We start from the raw sequence: 24,441 nt of genomic DNA, 5'->3' as shown, positions 1-24,441 counted from the left end.
ACCTTTTATAGGCCTGCACCACCTTGAATCCTGATAGATTAATAGGCTCTATCCTTCCCGCTGGCTACTGATTTCTTGTCTGTCCACTTAAATTACAATAATGCGTTGTCATTTGAATATCTCGGCCTATGCATCTTTCCTAATAAACTATGCTAATCTTCTCTCAATTTTGTGGGACGTGTTTGAAAAAACATTATACCTATTCGTCGTAGTCATCGTATGAATATTTGTTTTGGTTTCGACGATGCCCTCCACACAACGTATCAAATGGTTTTGATTTTTATGATGTCTCTTAGAATCGGTTTAAAATTTACATCCGACTATTTTTTTTTTTTATTCTTTTTAAAATTATTTACATCCAACTCTAAAAAAAAAAATAATTAAAAAAGAGAATAGAAAAGAAATAATCGGATGCAAACTATTTCTTTTCTATTATTTTAGTCCTTTATACAGAAGCAAATCCGGTGCAAGTTTTTCATTAAATGGGAACAGCTGACGCACATAAAACGAGGCCCATATGCACACAGGAGATGCAGAGGGAACACAAATAAGTTACAACCTAAAAATTGTTTTGGTTATGATAATGCCTCGACACATTACTTGAAGTTCATGACGACTCGTACAGGGTTGGGAGGAGTGTTTCGTGATCATATTGGGCTGTTTCTGCATGGGTTTCGGCATTCGATCATGACAGCAAACTCAGCCAAACATGCTGAGCTGTTGGCCCTGCTTCTTGGGGTGCAGACAGCTCTTGCGAATCATCTCACACCTCTAATTGTGGAAACCGATTGTCTGGAGTTGGTGACGGCTCTGTCGTCTTCTTCTTTAGACCATTCGGATTTGGGTTTTCTGTTAGCAGACCTACGGGAGCTATTGCATGAAGCTTTGGATGCTTGTGTTCATAAGGTAGGAAGACAAGCCAATGGAGCGGCTCATATCTTGGCACAAGATGCTAAGAATGCCGATTTTCAGTAGGAATTTTTTTCAACTATTCCTTTGTCTGTGGAGGCAATTTTAATCTCTGAATGTAATGATGTTTCATCAATGAATTAATCTTTCATTCCCCTAAAAAAAAAAAAATGGCATTTTGAGTTATGCGCATGTGAAATTTTGATGCGATATCATTTGGATGCTCAATATGCCTTGATGTCATGTGAAATTTGTTGTTTGCTATACTAGCCCAATTTGCTACAGTGACCAAATTCCAACATGTGTACTGAACTACTGATACATTAGTCGGCATGTAAGCTCAAGGGAGTCGCCCAGAGATACAAGCATCCGCGAGAGAATTATTCACACACCTAAGCTACTCACTATAGCATTTCTCTTGAAAGCAATTTCGAGCTGCCAAAATAGGCTACTGCACCAGGAACTCTCATCTCAAGACCACCTTCAGCTTGCTCTCAACCAACTCTCTTACAGTACCCTGCACATGCAATTGTTACAAGTTTTGAGGTTATGCCTTATGTGTGCTTATAAGAAGGAAATAAATGTCATGGCCTCGTATGTATCTGAACTACCTGCAACTTATTGATCTCCTCGTCTGTAAGTGACCGTTCCATGGACCTATATGCAATCCTGTAACAGTGACTGGTCATTCCTTTCTTGTTTGTGAAATTGTCTATCAATTGCACCTGGCAATTATACAAGAGAGGTATTTCAGTAAAATGCATAAAAAACAGCCAATATTGATAGATAGCAAAATATATTGGCAAGTATTGAGGATAATTCCACAAGACTTCTAGTCTTTTGGATCACAATAGGCATGTTTTAAAGAGATTTTGGAGCAATATGTTGGATGGACAAGGTTGAGAGAGAGTCAAAATATATTGGTTCTGCAGCGACAATGCAATCGTAGAACAGACATTCCACATTGAACTGCTTGACAAATCTTTCAAATTTGAATTACAAAATACTTTGTCAAATGCAGGGATTATATTCCAGAAGAACTAATATATTTTCTTGGGCAATATGATTTTCAACTGTCACGCCTCCAGAAAGTTTATACAAGTGAAAACAATAAAAGACATACCTCCTCAGCAAGATCACCGGCAACCTCTCTAACAACTTCACATAAATTGTTTTCAGTGAAAGATTCACTGATCCAAAAACTAACATCTTTGTAACACGGAGGATACTGAAAAGAAAAGAGCAAATATGATAAGAAATGTTTGCCAGTAGTATGTATCCGGAAAAAGCTATAGTTAGAAATAATGGAAACCGCCTTCAGGTGACTAATACATAGCTTTTAAGAATTTAGACCTATATGAAAATCTTCAGATCAAATATAAAGCATCACTAGATCACTAGAAGCCATGCATATTATTTCATAAGAAAAATGTAAGTTTCTCCTCTCTGTGTGTGTTGCAAAAATACCTTCGAATATGGCTTGAACTTGACTCCCAGCTGCCCTTTCAAAAACTGTAACCAGAAATCCAAAGTTAAATAATCGGACTTGTGATTGAACAAGAAAAAGAAAGGATATCAGTGGATTGCAAAAGTATCAAGGACTAATTATTTGATGTTTTCACTTTTTCAGAAGTCTTAATTCCAAAGAAAAAGGAAAAAAAAAAGGATTACATGTGAGAAAAGAGAATACTACAAAAACATTATTTAATGGGTACAGGAACCACCTGCGAGGTAAACCTCTCATCAGTTGACCAGAAAAGGCGAATATCAGGGATTTCAAATAGAACCATTGCCAGCCGCTCCAATCCAAGTCCGAAAGCCCAAGCAACATTGTTTGTTTTGCCACTTCTCTTCAAGATTTCTTGTTCTGTTACTCCGCAACCCAAAACCTCCAACCACTTTTCCTGAGATTATATTCAATATCAGTTTACAAATTTTCTATTATGCTAATAATAGAATCACACACAGTAACTTAAATATGAAGCATGACCCAAAAGCAGAGAGAAAGAGAGATTGAGAGAACCATTTTATGTATAATCTTCACCACATTTCAGGGAATGGTGCCCAATCTTTGACAAGAGTTTGTTATATCTTACTGCAAGTCTTATACTTTTTTGTCTACATGAATTAAAGTGCTTTCTGTTTCTGCTTCTAAGAGTCTCAAGAATGTTTACTACATGTAATTAGGATACACATCAAGTTCAATTACCTATTAGTGTTCCTAAATATCACAACAAGCAGATTGTTTTACTTCATCCTGTCTTACTTATATATATGCTATTCTTCAAAGTTGTTTGCAGTAAGTTAATAAGACATGTCTCTGTACATTGTATAATTTTTTATTACCTGTAAATGGAACAAAAGAATCTCTAACAGTCTAACAGAATGATAAGAAGACACAGATAGATAAAACAGAGTTCAAAATTCAAAGTTCTAACCCGTGAAGTGATTGTAATCAATATCATACCTGAAAGAAAATCTCAAGTTCAAATGATGGATTGGTAAATGGAAAGTATGTATCAACCCAGCGCATCTCCACAGCACCTGAAAATATTGATCTCATCAAATCCGAAGGTTCAAAGATAAGTATATAAACATGACGTATAAGAAAATTACAAGGCAAAAAAAAAAAAAAAAAATAGACCACATTATTATTTAAATAAAAAAATAATAATAAAGTCTCCACGAATATATCAAGAAAATGAAACTCGATATACTTAATAGCTATATGCAAACTTTCCCTTCAATATTACATCAAATATTGCTTCTATGTAAGTATGTGTTGTCTAGGGTTTAGGAAACTAACCTTCATATTCTCAACTTATGCACAGTACTTTTTGGATGCTAAAACCCTCAAGGCCTCAAAATGGCGTGCACAAAATTAGTTATTTATAAGAGATGATGAGGGTTCAAGATATTAGTCACTCTTATCTTACCAAATAGGTGGCGTGCCAAGCCCTCAAGGCATTTCTTCAAGTCCTCAGCTACATAAGATGTTGCATCTGCCCCAGATGCTGCCCAATCTTCTGGAGAAAAAACACGGACCCCTTCCATCTATATGGGCAGAAAACTATTTCATCAGATGTGACAGGATTCCAACAAGCTAATCAGCAATAAAATCTTAGCGTGCATTATGGATACGAAACCTGATGGAACACAGGGTAATGTGTAGAGTCGATGGAATCCCTACGGTACACATCTCCAGTTACAAGGAAATGAGTATGTCCTCTTCTCAATAACTCTGCCTGATGAGCACTTGTATGGCACCTCAAAACTGTTTGAGAGTCCACATAGTATGTATCATTATAACTTCGACTCACGTGATCAGCAGGAACTAATACATCATCAAAATTCTGAAAGAAATGACTTATTGTCAAGAATTAAGTCACAAGGACTTACAATAACAAAAAGCACTGAACAAACATCCATTTACATTTATATTGTATGAAAATTAAAGAGAAAAAAGAAAAAACATAAACTTAATTATTATGTTTAATCATTTGGAATCAGACATAGTAGTAAACATGCAGAGTCTCTCCCCAGAACTTTAGTTCAGGTTTCCACGGAAATTGCACTGGTAACAGTAAAAGCTTAAAGATTCTGTTTTCTGTAGTTACTTTAGTATATGTGTCGCTGTTTGGGGGATGGAGTAATAGATCTGAATGAATATCTCACTTATTGCAGCTTTATCATGTAATAAATAGAAATATGATATTTTATAGGCCATAAGATTCTTTTGATTGAAAACCTGTATGCCTCATAACTATCATGTAAGAATGCACTGTCTCCAACTCTTATTGTCAGCTCAAAACTGAAAGACTAGATGCAGTGTCTCTACTCTAATAAACAAATCAGACACCGTGCACTAGAATCAAATATCTGAAGCAACATAGGTATCCAAAATAGAAAACATGATCAATGGCATACCTCCTTAACAGATACAAGTGGGCAAAGATCATCGAACTTATCAAACTTGTTTGAGTGATTGGTGTCAAAGTATTCATATATAGCATTCTTCAGAATTCCAAGTGGGTGCTGATCTCTTCTATGCAGTTGCATTCCAAGCTTTGCAAAAATTGTATCCGGAACATTGTTTGTGGGGTCATCCCTCAACACATCTACAAAACCATAACCCAAATATATTATGCCACAACAGACTTTTTTAAAGCAAGCAAGAGCCTTGCAGAAACTGTATCCAGAACATTGTTTGTGGGGCAATCGCTTAACATATCTACAATACATATACTGAAAATATTATACCATACAGAACATTCAAAAGGCAATCAGTTTTCTAGCTTCATATACTATAGTATGGGAGCATGTATAAGTTAACAAGCTTCAAAAAGCAGTATACCACAAATGGAGTGAACTGAAGTGAGATACATCCCTCTAATAAGTTGTATCAAATAAAACTTTACAGCATGACAGTAAAGTAATAGGCTTTTGCCTTTGAAAGTGAACCAATCATAGGTGTTGATTTTTGTCTGAGTTAACCAATTCATTGTCCTCAATTCATTAACCCACTATCCAAACACCCTAAAATCTGAGGATTAATACAAAAAATGCATAACCTTTCAAACAAATAAACTGCACAGAAGACAAAGAAAAATGCAGCAGTGAATGAATAATAATCATAAAACCTGCAGCGACCCAAGTTCTAAAAGAGGTTGTCCACTTCATAAATCACACTGAACCAACACCATTTTGAGAGATGCACAAATCGCAAAGCCCAATAAAGTTACCATTTTTAGCAATAAGAAGCTCAAAAGGATGAAGAGAATAGTGAAAGTTACCATCTTTAGCAATCTTGACGCCGCCGAGCTCCAGCGCCGAAGTCACTGGCTGCCTCCATTTTTTGCTGTGAGGCTTATCAGAGGCAAGAGCTGCAGAAGAAGAAGAGAAAGGTAGGCAGAAGGTTAAGCTTCTGAGGGCATTGGTGCGGAGAGAGAGTGAGGTTTTGGAGAAGAGAACAGTTTGGGCAAAAGAGAAAGCCGTTGCCATTCTCGTTGGGACTGAAAAGAGTTTGGCGTCTCTAGTCTGGATTTTCCTCTTCACTCTGATTTTTTGTTTCTTTGTGCTTTTTTTTTTTTTTGTTGAATTGTTAGTGGACTGAGGAGGGATTCTTAAATAGCCCATTGAGGGTCTTGACTTTTTTTTTTTTAGATCAAATGAGTGTATTCATACGGGAAAAGTTACAAGCGGTATGAACGATACAATCAAGAGCCACTAATGGACCACTTATAACAAAAGTCAAACCAAAAGGCCTGAATTGGAGTCTAGACTTTGGATTAGTATTGGAAACAATGAAGCTCATGTCCTTGATTAAAGTTTATTATCATGTCCTTGATTAAAGTTTATTAATATTCTGGCTTAGTTATTGATATATGAGATCATGGTAGATGTCCTAAGGTGGAGAACATACAAGATGGTGCCCCCTAATTGATGGAAGAGTTACATTGAACACTAAAGTGTATTTGTTCCCTAAAAAAGAGCAGGAGGTACTTCCGAACGACGAAGAAGAAATGGGCTAGAAGCATTGATTTCCCTATTTTAGTGTTTCCTCTTTGAGACAAGTTTGAGATCTTGTTGATTTTGTATTGGTTACGATGAGCATTGGAAGAATTGAGCATTTCTTGTATTTCTTATGATTTCATGAATGTGGGATTTGATCAGCAGGCTATTGTTTTCTACTTTTCACTATTGATGATGAAGATGAAAATTTACTCTAAAAGGGCACCTTGTTGAAGAGAGCGAAAAAGAATTTTAATGTTCCACTTCCATCACTGTAATGCAGATGAGCATGATTTGGTTGTAGTGTTATTGCAAAGTTCTTAACTTGCATGACATGGTAGTATTCTTAGCTAGTTGTTCTATCATGTTCAATTTGATGTAACGGGATTGAAATTGTTCATCGGCATAACACTTTTTTCCTATTAAGACAAGGTTCCAACGAGGCCTCGTTTGCACTCCATGATTTTTATAAATTCCATTTGAGTTTGGTTTGGTTAAGTATTAATATTTAGTGGCACGTGCTCAAACTTCTCTAACTCACAAGTCATCCAAAGAGTAAGAGCATCATCAGCAATAACATATCTTCCGTCTATAACTAAGTTCTCCGACCAAAACAAACCCTAGATCGGGCTGCTGGCCGGTATTCATCTGCTGCTCCTTCGGTGCCCTCGACACTGGTACAACAATGCTATCCTGGAGGTGAAGACTGCCCAGGGCACCCAGCTTCCAGTTCGCCCTCAGAGGTTGCTCTTCTGCCTTGATTCCGTCGATCTTAAGTTTTGCTTAACGTCGACTGCTTCACCATGTTTGATGCCAAGATTCTAGTTTGGAATTGTCGAGGCCTTAATAACATTGAAACTCAAGATGCTTTGGTGCAGATCGTTTGTCAACGCAACCCTAATTTCATCTTTCTATCTGAGACATTAGCAGCTCCCAGCCTTGTGAATTCTGTGCGTACCAGGTTAGGGTTTGAAGGTTGCATTTGTCAGCCCTGCTCGGCGGAGTCCAGGGGTTTGGCATTTATGTGGCGCCATGGTATGGTGGTGAGACAACGTGATCATCTTCATAATCATATTGATGTTAAGATTGGTGTGCCAGGATCAAGGGAGGAATTCCGTTTTACTGGTATATACGGTTTCGCTCATCCAAGTGACAGGTTCCGGACATGGAATCTGCTGAGATCCATGGCTGCACAATCTTCTCTCCCATGGTTGGTAGCGGGTAATTTCAATGAGATCCTTTCAAATGCAGATAAGTCTGGAGGCCCTAGGAGGGCAGCTGCTCCTATGGTGCGTTTCAGGCAAGCTCTAGTAGACTATGGTTTGGTTGATATGAAATTCTCAGGACCACGGTTCACCTAGGCCAACCGCTTCACCAAGGAACGTTTGGATCGTGCTTATCACACTTCTTCATGGAGAGATAGATTTCCGAATTCAAGGGTTGTTACTCTGCCTTTGAGTAAGTCTAACCATAATCCCCTCCTCGTTGTGATCAGGTCCTCTAGGGCTTTCTATAGTCAAGCACCTAAATGTTTCCGTTTTGAGGAATTGTGGTCACAACACAAGGACTGTGTATCTGTTATTGAGAAGGGGTGGATGACCCATTCAATAGGGAACCCTATGCTCCAGGTTGGGTTGAAAATTCATAGCACTGGCCAGTTGCTTTCTTCTTGGGAGGAGGGAGTTTTTAAATTTTAAGCAGCGTTATATGGAGATGAAATTGATCCAGGCTAAGCTTGACCAATTGATGGGGCTGCCCTATGAGCCTGACCAATGGGATGAGCAGAAAACTTTGCAGCATCGATTTAATGAGTTATTGTCTTTGAATGAAACGTATTGGCATCAAAACAATCAAGAGTTCTCTGGTTAAAAGACAGGGACCGGAACACGGCTTTTTTACATAGGAGTGCTTCTAATAGAAAGAGTAGAAACTCTATTACTGGTTTATTGGATCCAGAGGATACTTGGCAGTCTTCTCCTTTTGTCATAACTACTATTTTGACCAATTATTATGAGAATATTTTTCGACATGAGCATTTTGACCCTTTTGCAGCAGATATTGTTTTTAATATTGTTCAGACCCGTGTAACGGTTGAGATGAATAGTGCTTTAATTGCCCCTTATTCAGATGCTGAGATTAAAAAAGCTTTGTTCCAGATGCATCCGTCTAAATCTCCTGGCCCGGATGGTATGTCTCCTAATTTCTTCCAAAGGTATTGGTCTATTGTGCATAATGATGTTTGCCTGGCAGTCCGTACGGTGTTAGAAATTGGGCATCTTCTTATGGAATCCAACTTTACTCACTTGGTTCTGATCCCTCAAGTGAAGGAATCGAAAGTAGCATCTGATTTGAGGCCTATTGCTTTATATAATGTGGTGTATAAAATTGCTTCTAAAGTTCTAGTTAACAGATTGAAAGTGATCTTACCTCATATTATATCACCTTTGCAGAGTGCTTTTGTTCCAGGTAGACTCATCTCAGACAACACATTGTGGCCTTTGAGATTAATCATTTTATGAAAAAGCTGCATGACTAGTTGGACGGCTCTTTTTCCTTAAAGCTTGATATAAGCAAAGCTTACGACATACTTGAATGGGACTTTCTGGAAGCTATTTTGAGGAAGCTAGGGTTCTATAACAGATGGATTGATATTGTTCTCTGCTCAGTGAAAGTTGTTAGCTACTCCTTGGTTATTAATGGGGAACCTAATGGTTTCATAACCCCAACTAGGGGCATCAGGCAAGGAGACCCTATTTCTCCTTATTTATTTATCTTGTGTGCTGATGGTCTTTCTTCTCTGATTTCAAAGTCTGTAGAGCAAGGCTCCCTTAAAGGCCTCAAGATGAGTCAATTTGCTCCAATTATACATCATCTGCTATTTGCAGACGATACCTTCTTGTTTGGGAAAGCTACTGAAGCTGATTGCACTCGTGTTAGATCAATTCTTGATATTTATGCCAAAGCTTCAGGACAACATATCAATTTGCAGAAAAGTAGTGTGATGTTCAGCTCTAATGTGAGTATGGAGACCTAATCTCACTTGACTTCCCTTCTAGAGGTGCAGTGTGTGCAGGATCATGGGCAGTATCTTGGTCTTCCTCTGCATGTGGGAAGATCCAAAGTTGCAACATTTGCATATTTGAAGGAAAGACTTACTAAGAAGCTTGTCAGTTGGCAGCCTAGTTAGTAATTTTTCGTATTATACGCGAATAAAACACGTACTTACGTTTTATTCAAAAATACTTCCATACTTCATATTTTTGAAAGGGACTCGTTAAATTTCCCGTACTTTTGAAGCCAAAAATATTATACACGTACTATACACGATTTTTTTACGTTTTTTACACATATTATTGAACAAAAATGAATATAAATCAATATTTTTAATTTAAAATTTTAATTATTTAATTAATTAAAAATATTTTGCCGAACTTTTCAACGAATTATTTGATAAAATGTCCGAATAATACGCGTACGTATTTTTCACGTACTATACACGTCCCGTTTTTTACTAACTATGGTTGGCAGTCAAAAACTCTTAGAACGCGGGGAAGGAAGTTCTGATTAAGGCAGTTGCCCAAGCTGTTCCCCAATATGTCATGAACTGTTATATGTTGCCAAAGTCACTGTGTGATGATTTACAACAATTATGTGCTCAATTCTTTTGGGGTACTACTGAGGAAACAAAAGAAAATTCATTGGCGTTCTTGGGAGAGGATGTGTCTTTCTAAGCAGGAGGGTGGTATGGGTTTTAAGTGTCTACATGCTCACAATTTAGCAATGCTTGCTAAACAAGGATGGCACCTGATGTCCAACCCTAACTCTCTTGTAAGTCGCCTTCTCAAGTCTATTCTTTCCTAATGGTAATTTTCTAAGTGCTGATATGGGTGATAGACCTTCTTATGCCTGGAGAAGTATTATGGAGGCCAAACTGATTATCCAGGCTGGAGTTTTTTGGAAAATTGGGGCTGGGCACAAGGTTAATATTTGGAATGAGGATTGGATTCCATTATGCCCTTCTTCCTCTTTACAGAAACCTCACGGCACAACTTTTGAATTTGTTTCTAATCTAATTGATTCGGTATCCAATACTTGGATAAAGCAGGCTTTGCATGCATGTTTTCCTCCTAAAATTGTTCCAAAAGTGTTGAGCATTCCTCTCAGTAGAAGAAGAGGGCAAGATATTGTTACCTGGAAGTTCAACAAAAAGGGTTTCTTTTCAGTCAAAACTGCTTATAGGGTGGCTAGGGATTTCTCTTTGGGTAATGTTCTGGCCTTTGGTTCTGGAGGAGATCCTTATGCTACATTATGAAGGGCCTTATGGAAGGCCAAAGTACCAGGTAAAGTCGCGGTGTTTGGGTGGAGAGTTGCCCACAATCTACTGCCTACTAGAGCATCTTTGGCCCTGAAAGGATATGAAGGGGAAATGAGGGGTTTATGTGTTCTTTTCCTTGGGAAGACTTGGGACATGTTTTATGTCAATCCCCTCTGGCCAAATCTATTTGGACTGCTTCTCCCTTCTTTTTTAATATTGATACTTCTAATCCTTTGCATGCTAAGGACTGGTTATTGGACAAGGCTATCACTTTGTCATCTTCTGAGTTTGATAAGCTGCTAGTTCTCATGTGGAGCTTATGGCAAAACCGCAATGATCAATTGTGGAATGGGCATCATAGAACAGGTTCCGCACTAGTGGCTTTTGGTATGAGTTGGTTGGAGGAGTTTATTCAAGTTTGTGCTACTGGGAAGCTTACCTCATTGAGCCAGAAGGTTTCAAGGAACCGATTTTGGAGCCCATCGCCTTCTGGTGTGATCAAAATGAACACAGATGGAGCTTTCCTTAATGGTATTTGCCATAGAGGTGTTGGTGGGGTATTGTGTGATGAGCACGGTAGTTTTTTGGCTACTTTTTCAAGTAAAGTGCAGTTCATTACGTCACCCCTTCACATTGAGTTACTAGCTATCAAGCGTGGTATGCAGATGCTTCAACAGCTGGGAGCGACAAAGGTAGAAATTGAAAGTGATTGCCTTGTTGCTATACAATCTATTACTGATCAGGTTGGTTACCTTTCTTTACTAAGTAACATAGTATATGACATCAAGGATTTATGTAAGTCCTTTCAGTCCATTGAATTTCTTCATTTGAATAGGCAAGCAAATTTTGTTGCTCATAGATTGGCTAGCCTTGGTTTTGAATCCTCTGTTCAGACCGAGTGGTTCACTTCAGCTCCGACTATTATCTCGGATGCCCTATTGTATGATCTAAATCATATTTGATGAATAAAATCATTGTTCATTGTTCAAAATAAAATAAAATTTAGTGGCACGTATAGTTCGGCCAGCCTCCAACTGATCTCCTACACAGAAAATATGGTAAAGAATCATTACTATCAAGCATCATTAGAGACTTTGAGTACAGAAGGAATTATCATCATGTTTATTTTTGGTGAAAATGATATCTGCTAGCCAATGCCCCCTTATGTTTGGTGCTTGTGTATTTATTGTATCTTATTCTCCTGTGATATTATGGTACACTGCATTGGAAAACAAAGAAATTAAATACCTGGATAATTGGGTATAGGCGAGTTAAGCTAGGGAGAAAATATCCGTGTCATCTCTTGTCCTGCGGTGGCCTTCGTCAGCTCTGACTTTTGCCTCACTGACTTTGGATTGCTGCCGAATGGGAGTTGGTTGTCCTATTGCCCTTTGGTTTATGGGATCAGCTTTGCTTGGGGGTTGACAGTGGGTGGTCGGCCTTAGCGTCTAGTTTGAAGCTTCTCTATAGCAAGGGGGTTGTGGGTATCGTTTCAAGGACTACGATGGCGTTGGTGGCATCAAGGGATCATACGGTGGTGTGTGTTGCACAGGAGGTCCAAATTTGGTGGAGTTTGGGACCGGTGCACATGCTCATTGTCTTCTGGGTGATTGCGTTGCGGTGGTGTGGTGGTGTTCCTTGAGTCATGGCGGTGGTGGGTGTGCTCGTGGTGGTCATGGTGATAGAAGTCGCAGTGTGCATGCAACACTCTCACTCAGAGAAGTGAAGGTTGGAGCTAGGCTGGGCCAGTCTTGTTGAGCCTTGGGCTCTGCCTCTTCCCTTGGGCTTTAGGCTGCTGCTTTTGGGATTTTTAAGCTTCTAATTAGTTAGTTGTTTCTTTTTAATAATTCCCTACTTTTTTAGGGAGTTATGCACTTTCTTGTGTTTGTACCGCGCTTTTTTACTATGACGTAGTGATATCATAATTTATAGGCTTGTTTTTCTAAAGCGAGTAATAATTATCATTATAGTGGACATATCCCTATGTACCACCGTAATACCACCACAACTTCTTGTTTGTCTATAGATGACAACGGAAGGGTATATAATGGCCACTCTGACTTGAATATCAATAGCAAGTCGATTTGACTTTATTCAAAAATAAAAAAATAGGCAAAGCTAATTTGCATGCTTAATCAAAGTGTACTTATTTAGGATCCTTTATCAATAGTTATTTAAGATGGACTTTTTATTACAATTTTAAATAGAAGGCACTTTTGGATGTGTGGACCTCCTTCTTTTTGAAATTATGGGTGGGTGTTGTGCGCCAGAAATCGGCCTTCACAAAATAGCAAAAATTTGCTCAAGTGTCTATCTAGTTAAAATTGGAGAGTGAAATTTACATTCTCTTTTTGACAATCCATACTCCTTTTTTTTTTAAAATGATTGATTTCATTAGCAATCAAGTCATGAAAACAAGCCAGAATCTAACAGAACTTACATAAGAAATCCCGGGACAAACTGGGTATCCTATCTAAGCGACCATTAAACTCATTAAAGTCTAAAGGGACGCTCGCTGAACAGCAAGCCTAATCTATGCAAGAATAACCTCGCACCCTAAGGAAAAAAATATTCATCTAGTCTAATCTGCCAATCACACAATTGTGGTACAAATATCAACTAGAAACATCTTAGAAAAGCTTATAGAAATTACCTCTACTTCAAAAAGCTTGAATCCAGAATGTTTAAAAGTTTGGAGGACTTAGGAGAGCGCAAGTCCCTTCCCCGTAGGGTTGGAACCAACACCTTCTGCAGCTTCCTCAGTAGACAACAGCCCCAACATCAGGTTGCTCCTCGGGCTATTTTTGAGGGTCTGCAGCATATAGCCCCCACTTTCAGATTTGAGCCCAATCATTGCCTTAGGCCCAATCTTCGGCCCAAAGGCTAGCCCGGTCAAATCAGCCGGAACTTCTTGTCCACAGCCTTTCGCCGCACTGACCTCTAACATCCCACCAGTCTCAGCCACCGGCCCAGGCACCGCCGGCACTTGAGAGACTCGCCTCGGTCCACCTATTGCCACCACAAAGCATGGCACACCTGCATCCCCATAGCTTGAGCGGAGGACGTCCCAGCCTGACACCACTAAAGACGTCGAGCAACGCTGCCACCGCCCCGACATCTGCAGGCGTCGACACCATCCTTTCCACTCCAATCTGATCCGCAAAGTCGCGGTCACAACCTCACCCTCAGTTGAGAATCTCTTCAACCGGAGCCCTCAAAATCCTTGATTGAGACCCTAGCGTCGTTGTAGGAGAAACCATGATCTCCCCAAGTCCGCGCCGCCGTTGCCTCGCCATTGCCCGGTCTGGAGAGCACGAGCCTCCCTGCTGCCATCACAAAACCTAGGTTTCGCCTTCCTGGGTTGCTCTGCAAGTTTCGGAGGTCCTCTCATTCTTCTTTTCCCAACCAGCTCTTGATTTAGTGGTTTAGCGACAATCCATACTCCATGTTTTCTTATTTAGTATCTTAAATTTTGTTTTCACAAGAAGATAAATATTTGAGAGTTTGAATTTCATTTTAAAAGATGAAAGGAGTGTGAATTGCAAATTTGGGAGTGTGAATTTCATTCTCTTTAAAATTTGTATGAATAAGCAAATTATAAAAGTTTATTAGCATGTGATGATGTGAACACTCTAATCACTTATGTTATTTGCATTTGGAGCTTTTTTTATTTTGAATCAAGGAAATAATTTTATTAGAAGACCTTAACCAAGGTAGTTACAATCAATCTGCAATACCAGAATGCAATCTGAAGTGCTAGTGAACTAATAGAAACTATCACTAGCCTCAAAAGCAATACTAGCTATTCTATGTGGCGCTCTTTTAGTTCAAGTTCAACTATGCTCTCTAAATTGTTTTCCCTCTTTTGTTTTTGGGAGGTCGTTTTGTCGCGTGAAGGTTTTGGTTAATTAAGTTCCGTTTTCCTTACACAATAAAGTTCAGTAGAGGGATTGGGGGTGGGTTTCCAGATGTAACAGTCCCCTCTCTTTCACTGGAGAAAAGGAAGCCTCTTTTGTTACAGAGTAACTAATATAGCCTAATCGTATATTTATTAAAATTAAAGAAAATGTGATACCACACCAAATGTATTTAGTGGAATCATCATGTACATTGGCTCTAGGTATTGCACTGGAACGTTGTCATGACCTCAATCTATATTTAAGCAAATATTTGTTCCATTCTAACAAATTTTCACTTCACTTGCACCCTTGAGATAACGGAGAAAACTAATACGAGAGTTTATTCATATAATGGTGGCACGTATAAAAAAACAGATGCTTAATATATATACTTTGATTCTCACCAATTCATAGCGTAGCTTCCGCTTTATTCCCATGTCTAACTTCAGCGTCGGAGGAGAGAAGTCCGAACTTCCTCTTAACGACTTCCTTTGTTATAGGCTCATCGAGGGATATCGAGCGAGAGTCAAGTCAAGTCTTCCTTCAGCTCTATTGCTCCCGTCTGGATTCACGTACAAACATAATTGTTAAAATAAGATTATGTTCAGTATCAACTACAAGATTAAATATATGAGCCTTTAACATTCATGTTAATCAACTCAAAAGCTATCGATTAATTAGAGGACAATACACCACCTTCAGGAAGTAAGAAAAGCCTTAGAATTTGTTGGATCGACATTATAATAATTGTGGATACATGTCACTTCTCCCAGTTGAAATGTTTTCTGCTCTCGCTGGTAATTGGTTATGTTGGAAATGCAAAACTGCACACAATTTATCTAAGGATTATGAAATTATTTGCATTATTATTGAACTATTAGTTGAACAAAATGATTACTTTTTGTAGAGGGTTTTCTTGGCCTTTTCTCACTAGCTCCTTGTAGCACTTTGAATTTCATTACTTTACAAATGCAATCATGTGAACTTAATTATCCTCAATATAATTTTCTAGGAAAGTTCACCAAACTAAAATTTGTGTTGAAGCATCCAAAATTCGACATGCGCATTACATGTGCATGTGCTCATAAGTCATAACAATTCTTCGTATTTGGTAAAAACACATATGAGGTGAATTGCTTTGGTTGAGTGTTGTATCTAGCAGACATTGTTAATGTTTAGTGGCATTTGTCACTCCCAACCTCCAACTGATCGATATCTTACATGCACATAGATGGACACAATCAATAGTAATGAATCATTATTATCATTAGAGACATTAGAGTACAAAAGGATACATCGATCATTCGGTCTTTTTTATGTTTTGAAAAATGGGAGAGGATTCAGTGCACCGACGTGCACTTGTACCGACATAAATAGATGGTTAAATTATATTAAATACACTCTTAGGTTATTAATAAAAATATTAATTATAAATATCAAGGGTTTAGATCATCTTATAAGTGTTGAGTCATTTGCACCGTCGATGCATAGAATAATTTCCCTTGAAAAATATATTTGTGATTTGATTATTCCGTGCCCCCATTTGATCTGGTGGTTTTGCATTATCTTATTCTCATGTATTGTTATTGTGCACAGCATCAGAGTTGCATTAGATTGATTGCAATGATCCTTATCAAGAACGTCTTAAGTCTTAAATAATTATAAGAGTCTTATCTAACCAAACATCATCAATAAAACCACATTTAACAAGATGAGCTAACTCATTAGCCACATTATTTGCTTCACAATTGATGTATCAAACTTAGATAGATTAATTAGAAAGCCCTCATATACAATTTACAATCATCCACAATTCAACCAACCTCAGAGGAATCAATTTCATCCCTAGCTAGTAGCTAGGGCAGCAATCAAGGGTGCATGCAGTCGCAATACATCTCCATGTTCATCCAACCTTAGTACCAAACATTAAATCAACTTTACATGTCTCTCCCTCTGCCTACGCCTCCGCCTCCGAACTTAAAGCCGAGTGTACGTACAAGCAAAAAAGGTCTAGCCATAACAGCAATGCAATTACCCAAATGATCCCTCATTACCATTCCAATACCTCCATGTTAGGGATGGCAATGGCGCGGGTTGGGGATGGGGATTACAATACCATCTTCATCTCCGGGGTCATTCTCCACCCTCATCCCCACCCCAATCCCCAAGAAAAATATATTGGGGATTCCCCGTCTCTATCCCCTCTAGGAACTAAAGCCTCCAAACCCGCCCCAAATTCCCAAAAAGAATTTGATAAATAAAATAATTTTTTCTCATATTGCCTTTTTTTAAATCAAAATCTACAACAAATAAAATTAAAACATGATTAAATTCATTAATCATAATTAGTGAGTGCAAAAGTCAAAACACCATTAAAGTAAAAGTGTAGCAATTAAAGTAAAGTAGTAAATATATATATTATTGTGATTTATATTATTAAAAATATATATATATATATAAATTAAAATATATATAAATTAATATATGTATATATTATTGGGGCGGGTTTGGAGATGGGGATCACACTACCATCCCCAATTTTAGATAGCGGGGATTGAGGATCCCCATCCCCATTCCCCATTTGTCCCCGAATTTTCCCCCCATTAGGGGCGGTTATCCAATGAAGCTAAGCCCCGCTAGAGATTTTTGTCATCCCTACTCCATGTCCACTTTCCCCTTCTTTTTTAGGTTTTTATTTCTCGAAGGAATAATTTTTACTGTGCACTCACGAAAATAGAGTAAAGAAAACAATTTCGTATTCTCGAGCCTCTAATCCGTTTAGAGTTTAGTGCTTAATCACTATTAAAACTTTATCATCTTATCCTATGCATCTTATCTTAAGATTTGTTGAAGTTCTACCATAATTCTTACCAAAAACAAAAACGAGTGATAAAATCCATGCAAGACGAGGATCAAACTGACGTTCTAGTTGAGATCTTCGATATATATAACATTGCAAAAGGTTAAAAGGTTGATCGAGGTGCAGTGGTTCTTAGGTGAGATTCACAAGTCAAGCATGCATGCTTCAGTTAAATTAATAAACAAGTTGAGATTAAATATGCTCACATCCTGTGTATGTAATAATTCTTAGAGGATCCAGTCTTATTAAAATGCATGCTGATTCTACTAATTGATCTTCTAACTGTTGTTGTGATCTGTAACTAATGTAACTATAATTACCTAATGAGAGTACAAAATGAAACATCATAATTTTTATTTTCTTTGGGGGTTGAAAAGCTAGTATCTATGACTGAATTTTTTTTTTCTTCTTCAAATTATAATTAGATAATTGTAGTATTAATGCATGTGTCCGGGAAGATAGAAATGCTTCTGACTCGAGTTCTAGCCCATTCAAATGATGCTATAATTTTTAATTGTTTGATCAATAACGTTTGTTGTACAACACAATCTGATGTAATGAAGAAATCCATGTATCAAAGATCTAAACTAATTGACAATGAAATATTAAAAAGTTTGATACTTTACAAACTATTATAAAGCAAATTTTATGGTGCGTTCATGGACTGACACATATTCGTATATCAGTTCAATGATGTGGTAAACTAGTTTAGACAATAATAGATTAATTATAAACCAATCTAGTGTTATAAGGAGTTGATCTACATTTTTCGACATCAAGGATAAATCATATCTTCAAACTCCACACTCTCAAGTACCTCTTGGAGTTCTCCTTGGCTCTTTCCTTCTCTGTGTCTAGGGTTAGGGATTTTGGTTAGTATAGTTGTGCGGTGATCATCATCTTTCATGGCTGCTTCCATTGCTTCAATGATAGCCAGGCTCGCGACAAGGTTGTTGCTTAAGGAAGACGATGAGCCGGTAGATCTCAGCAATTTCCGCTGCCTCGGCAAAGGTTTTTTGGCTCCACAATTCTTCATGGTAAGGGGTTTGAACAACGCTCGGCCTGTCATCTTGGACTCCTTTCGGAGTGTTGTTCGATCTATGTGGAGGTTGTCTGTACCAGTGAATGTGCAGGAAAGAGGTGGTCACTTTCTTTTCACCTTTGCCAATGAGCGTGATCTCGGTCTTGTGAAGAAAGGGGGACCTTGGGGATCATCATAGTAACAATGTAGTCTCAAATTTCTATCTGCTTTCTTCTTCGTTTTCTTCTCCTTATTTTCTTTGTTTTTTGTTTTCAATAAACCACGAATGTTATCATGGTATCAAAGCCACGACTCTTGATCCTGTGGACTTTTTCATGCTTGTAGATGCTTTCGTTCTACCTCTAGTTTCCGCATTTATCAGCTTCATTAGATTTCAATTCGATGTATTCCCAATTTCAAACCCTAACCCCCAAAATTCAATTTCACCAGATTCTTAAAGCTTCTGCATTGGATTCTCGCTCAAAGCATGAGCTCTCATTATCCGTTATCTATGATTCGAAGTTTTATTGCTGTAGTGTGTACTGTTTGCATCCAGTTTGCTTCGTCGGGAGTTCAGTATGTGCTTGGTTCACTCATCGGACACCGGGGACTTGCCTTTTCGCTATGATTAAATTGAGATTGCTTCGGTTATTCACTCGGAATACAAAATCACTCTCTCATCTCAGTGAACATTTCGTCGAATACCTGGCATGCATTCTCTCATCTAAGTCTCGATGGAATTTGGTAATTCTAAATCGTTTGCACTGCACTTAGTGGATATGATTTACTATTCATGGTATTATTCCTGTGTTGATATAGACAAATTGATGGAATTGACTGTCATGTAATGATAATTGTTGCTATCTGGTTATTCGGTGAGGGTTGTGTGCTGAACATGATGATGAATATGGATATTTGAGAGTTCTCTATTATCTTGTATTTTGGATGATTGAGCTTATGTTCAAAACTGCAAATCAAACTTTGGTGTTATATAGCTGGGAGGTTCTCATATCACTAGGCTCTGATATGGTAAATTTGAGGAGGAAGATGTCTAGTTCTCTGTTATGCTGCTTCCTATAACATCCTGTGCTCTTCTTGGCGATTCTGAATTGTCTCATCAGCTTGTATTCTTGCCACATTATGCTGCTAAGTGATCAATATTTGGTGTCATAACTGATATGCTGTTGTTTAGTGTTTTTCCTACCGCTAAGTATGTTGACTTACAGGATAGGAAACAAAACAAAAACCTTGGAGGTATGTTGTCCTCCGTATAACAAAATTTTGGAGATGGCTTTTGTAAAACATAACTTTTGGAGGTGTCCTATCCTCCGTGTAACATAATCTTTGTGGTATAACATAACTTTGGAGGTGTCCTGTCCTTCGTATAGCAAAACTTTGATGATGTCTTGTTCTCCTAAAAGAAATTCTTGCAGTGAGTCATAATCCAAATTGGGTAGTGGATGGAAACACATTAGGCAGCAGCTTAGAAATTTATGTAGTATATGTTGGGGTAATGCAGAAGAGTTGGAGGCCAAATTATATGATGTGAATAGAGCCATGTTGAAGAATTGTGGATTTGTTATGCACCAGGCTTTGAAGATGAGGATTACAGTGTTCACTGCCTTCAGCAATGTGGTTGTTCTACTGTTGGTTTTAATTTTGGAAGACAATAGTTGTAGTGAATAACTTGAATATCTGCTTTCTTTATCTATGGCTTGCAAGAGGTGAGAAAGGTGTCTCTGCTTCATAATATATAACTTAGTTATTTGAAGTAATTTGTTGGTAACTTGGCCTCAGGAGGTGCAGTTGGTACTTCTTCTCTTTTCTTTGTCTACTCTTTGGATTATGCCCTTCCCCAATTGACTAATGGATCTAAGGCTGCAAAGATGGGAGGAGAAAGATAATTCAATGGTCTGATTGATGTCTACAATAAGACACTGAAATCTGATGGTTTTGCTAGTCTATACTGTGGATTCAATATATCATGTGTTGGTATCATTATTTTGGACTGTATGATTCTCACAAGCCTGTGGTCCTAATTGGAGGTTTGCAGAATAGTTTCTTTGCTAGCTTTGCTCTTGGATGGGTCGTCATCAATGGTGCTGGTCTTGCTTCCTACCCAATTGACATTGTTCGTAGAAGAATGATAATGACTTGATTCAAAGAGTTGTTTACAATATCAAGGCCAATATTGCACCCTGGCATGGGTTGGACTATACCCTACATTGATAGAAGCTTGTGAGTACAAGTGGCTGGCTTATTTATCTCTCTTTTGTCATCTGGTTAAAGGAATATGGTCTTGGCTCTAGAATTTCTCTTTTGATTAGGGTGAAGTTGGTTTTCTAATTGGTTCCTGAGTCTTCTTTGAAGCTGTTGTCACTCCAAGCATAGTATTCTCAGATCAAAAGTGGCATGTTATGTTCTGAGCATTTGCTGCCCTTGTTTCCCTTGTTTTTGGAGTTGCTTACTGTCCTTGTTATGAAGCAGAGGCACCAGTTCCTCCATCATTTGGTTATGGGGTTTTACTTTTTACATTTTCTCCAACCATATGCTTGTACCCAAGCCTAAGGTTGAGGGGGGATGTTAGGAGTATATTCGGGTATTTCGGTAATTTTGGTAGTAGAAAAGCTGATATATAAGTCCATGTAAAACTGTAATTGGGGATCATCTTAATAACAATGTAGTCTCAAATTTCTATCTGCTTTCTTCTTCATTTTCTTCTCTTTCTTTGTTTTTCGTTTTCAATAAACCATGAATGTTATCAGGCTTATCTGATATAATCGCAGTTCCCCCAGATTTTGTGTGGATCTGGGTGGAAATCCAAGGCCTATCACCGGGCTTAATGATTGCAGCTATTACCAGCCTGGTTGGGGAGACAATCAGACCTGTCCTGTAGGTAGATCACCTTGGAATCCGACGAGGTGTGGTGAAGGTTAGGGTTTCACTACCAATCAACAACCATGTTCGTCTGGAGCGCCAGGTTCGGGTCTCTCCAGCATATGTCATCACTCTGCATTTCTGGTATGAACCATTTTTGGGTCACTACAGAGAGTATGCTATGGTGAATCACTGTACGTAGTGCACGTTGTCCGAGGGAGATTGAAGCGGAGATGGCCTCAGAGACTAGTAGATCAATGGTTGCGGGTCCGGTTATGCCTGCCCTAGTTACTAGAGCAAATGTGCAGCCGACTTTATTGCCCTCTCTACTCCATAGATTTCCTCTACCCAATCTGCTTTGCCTGGAGAAAAAGGGGGTTACCATCTGGTTCCTTCCAGAGACCACTGCAACACCAACTCAGATCTAGGGTGTATGGCGTCAGCACGAGGAGGACACGGAGGAGGCTGGTAAACAAACTAAGCACAATTTGGCTCTGGTTCCTGTAGGCCTCCAACTTGAGGACTTAGGGCTGGCATTGTTTTTAGAAGGGCTTTTTGAGGTGTCCATCACCTCGGCAGAGACTAGAACGAGGAAAAGAGACAGACTCCGTGGTCGAAGGAACAATCCTAAGCCCAAGCAGGGTGCTTATGGGAAGCAACCGGAGTCCATGGCGACAAGCTTAGTGGGCTTATATGGGTATCCTTTCTGATGTTAGTGTGGAGCATGAGACTCTTCCCTAGAAGGGTTAGAGAAGTAGCTTTGCATTGCCCTAACGCTAGGTGTTGCTTGTGTTGACTTGTGGAGAGGTACAACAAGATGGTCCTTAGGCCTCAAGTAAGTCAATGCGAGTTCTTAGGGTTTGGGTAATGGGGAAACATTTTTTATTTCTTTTTAGTTGCATTTTTTTTTATGGAGATTTAGTTTCTCTGGATTTTCTCTAGGATTGTAGTAATAAATAATTGAGCATGAGCAATTGTATTAGAGGGATCTCTGGATCTTCTTGTCTGACCTAGTAAGGTAGTATGGTTTTTATCAATGAAATTCATCCGTTTCCCTAAAAAAAAAAACACATCTTGGAGTTGTTGTAAACTAGAGAAAATAAGGTGCCCACAATTGATTCAACGGATAAATCAAGAATCGCATCGCTGAAAAAGATTCGATTAACTAATATTTAAGTTTATGATCCATCCCAAACTAGTTGGTGCTTGTTAGAATAAATGTTTTATGTGAATGTTTCTGATATTATTTCGGGAAATACTCTAGATGCTTATTGTAATAAGGGGTTTAGGCTCAATATCCCCCTCTTGTATTCAACAATTTCATTAATCAAGGCTTGAGGGGCAACTGCACCAGCCCTTTATTAAAAAAAACTAACTCTATTATTGCAAAAGTCTATGAATTATTAAAACAATGGTGACGAATTAAATATCATTACGAAACCGTTGGCCATAAACTCATAAGGGAAAGGTAATTATAAAGTGTTTGTTGTATTCATTTTCGTTAATGTTAGGAATATGACATTTTTGGTCACTAAATTTGTTATATGCTTATTTTTATTTCAATAAACTTGAAGAAGAAAAGCATAATATAATGTTTTAGAGTGCGGCTATTACCACCTTACTAACTACTTTGTTCACCCTACAAGTTGTTGATTTATTGAAAAACTAAAATATCCTAATATAAAATTACAGTAAAAGACAATATCTTGTTAAATATTACAATTTTTTTGTGCTTATCCCTAAAAAACAAATAATTATTAATGCAATTCAGCAATTGAATGGTCACTCATTTGTTTTTGAACTTTTTTTATAGTGCAATGACCTATCATAGTTTCCAGAAGAGAAAATAAAATAGGTATAATCATATCCCATATTTCAATCCATCAGTAGTGAAACATTTATATGGCAAAGAACCAATAAATTGAACGAAGATTGATGTATGTTCATTGGGTAATTCAGTCAAGCACCATCATTCTAAACTTCCCCATGTTATTCCTTTCTGAGCAAGACCGTCCCGTTGTAGTGGAAACTTGAATTAAGTTTCTCCCCTTCACTTCTCAAGCAAGACCATCATTCTCCCCTTCACTTCTCAAGTTTCTCTTAATTGCTTGGGAAAAATATATTTTGAGTACTGCAAAATGGATTAACAAAGTAAACTTAAAATTAAAAAAAATATATAAGGTGACAAAGTAAACTTGAAATTAAAATATATATATATATATATATATAAATATATATATATATATATATAGGGTGAGAAGAGAATGTAGGGTGAACAAAATAGTATTAGATAGAAATGATATTTTGGGTGGTGCAAATGAGTGAACAAAGTAAAGTTGAAATTAAAAGAGTATATGTAGGGTGAGAAGAGCATGAAGGGTGAATAAAGTGGTTAGTAGGGTGACAATAGCCGCACCCAATGTCTTATTATTAATTTTTTTTTAACCAATCAAGTTATCATTAATCAAAGCAGAAATTCAAAATGGTACATACATCAAATTTGAACAGTAAACTGGTCCGCTGATCAAACTCTAAACTTGACAAATAGAGTCTATAAACTATTCATTAAGAGCATATTAAAGCTTGTTGCAACTGTCAAGAACACCTTGCTCTTCCAAGGCAAAATCATCTTTTTTTTACTAGCCCGCCCCAACACTTAATTGTGGTACGATGAAAACATGTACTTCTAGACACAACACATAGAAGAGATCCTAAGTTCCTAACAGACAACAGACTCGCAAAAAATGCCAAACCTAGATAGTTACCAATCTCCAAACAGAGATATTGATCAAGAGCAAACGTTATCATGGACTCCATATCAAAAATGCCAATCTAATAGTCCAATAGACCGGCTCATCAAAACAACTAAGTGTTACATGAGGGTGTCAAGGCACCCTTCAAAAAGGCCCATCTATAAAACTGTTCAAGCCGAACAGGCTCAATCACCAAGTCTGGTAGGCGTCCACCCCAGCAAACCATCCATGTTACACTGGCTCAAACTTGCCCAACCCTAGACCCAGACCCAGACCCAAAGGTCCAAGGCCAAGGT

General features: G+C 38.1%; 2 protein-coding genes across 2 annotated transcripts; one reads left to right on the top strand and one right to left on the bottom strand.

Annotated features, from left to right (window-relative positions):
- The first annotated feature begins 609 nt into the window (after positions 1 to 609).
- On the top strand, positions 610 to 975 carry LOC112203229. The gene has a single exon (XM_024344223.1). The coding sequence runs from the start codon at positions 610 to 612 to the stop codon at positions 973 to 975; it is 366 nt and encodes a 121-aa protein (XP_024199991.1).
- Positions 976 to 1,095: 120 nt separating this feature from the next.
- Positions 1,096 to 5,998, bottom strand: LOC112165915 (phenylalanine--tRNA ligase, chloroplastic/mitochondrial). The gene is made up of 10 exons (XM_024302619.1): positions 5,703 to 5,998; positions 4,837 to 5,027; positions 4,056 to 4,262; positions 3,846 to 3,963; positions 3,377 to 3,453; positions 2,634 to 2,813; positions 2,377 to 2,421; positions 2,033 to 2,137; positions 1,521 to 1,634; positions 1,096 to 1,426 (listed from the first exon to the last, which is right to left on the bottom strand). Exons 1-10 carry the CDS (start codon positions 5,908 to 5,910, stop codon positions 1,376 to 1,378), a joined length of 1,296 nt encoding a protein of 431 aa, XP_024158387.1. The 5' UTR covers positions 5,911 to 5,998; the 3' UTR covers positions 1,096 to 1,375.
- Between the last annotated feature and the right edge of the window lie 18,443 nt (positions 5,999 to 24,441).

Source organism: Rosa chinensis, chromosome 5 (assembly GCF_002994745.2).
Source record: "Rosa chinensis cultivar Old Blush chromosome 5, RchiOBHm-V2, whole genome shotgun sequence".
NCBI classification, from domain to species: domain Eukaryota; kingdom Viridiplantae; phylum Streptophyta; class Magnoliopsida; order Rosales; family Rosaceae; genus Rosa; species Rosa chinensis.
This window is presented reverse-complemented; position numbering and strand designations above follow the sequence as displayed.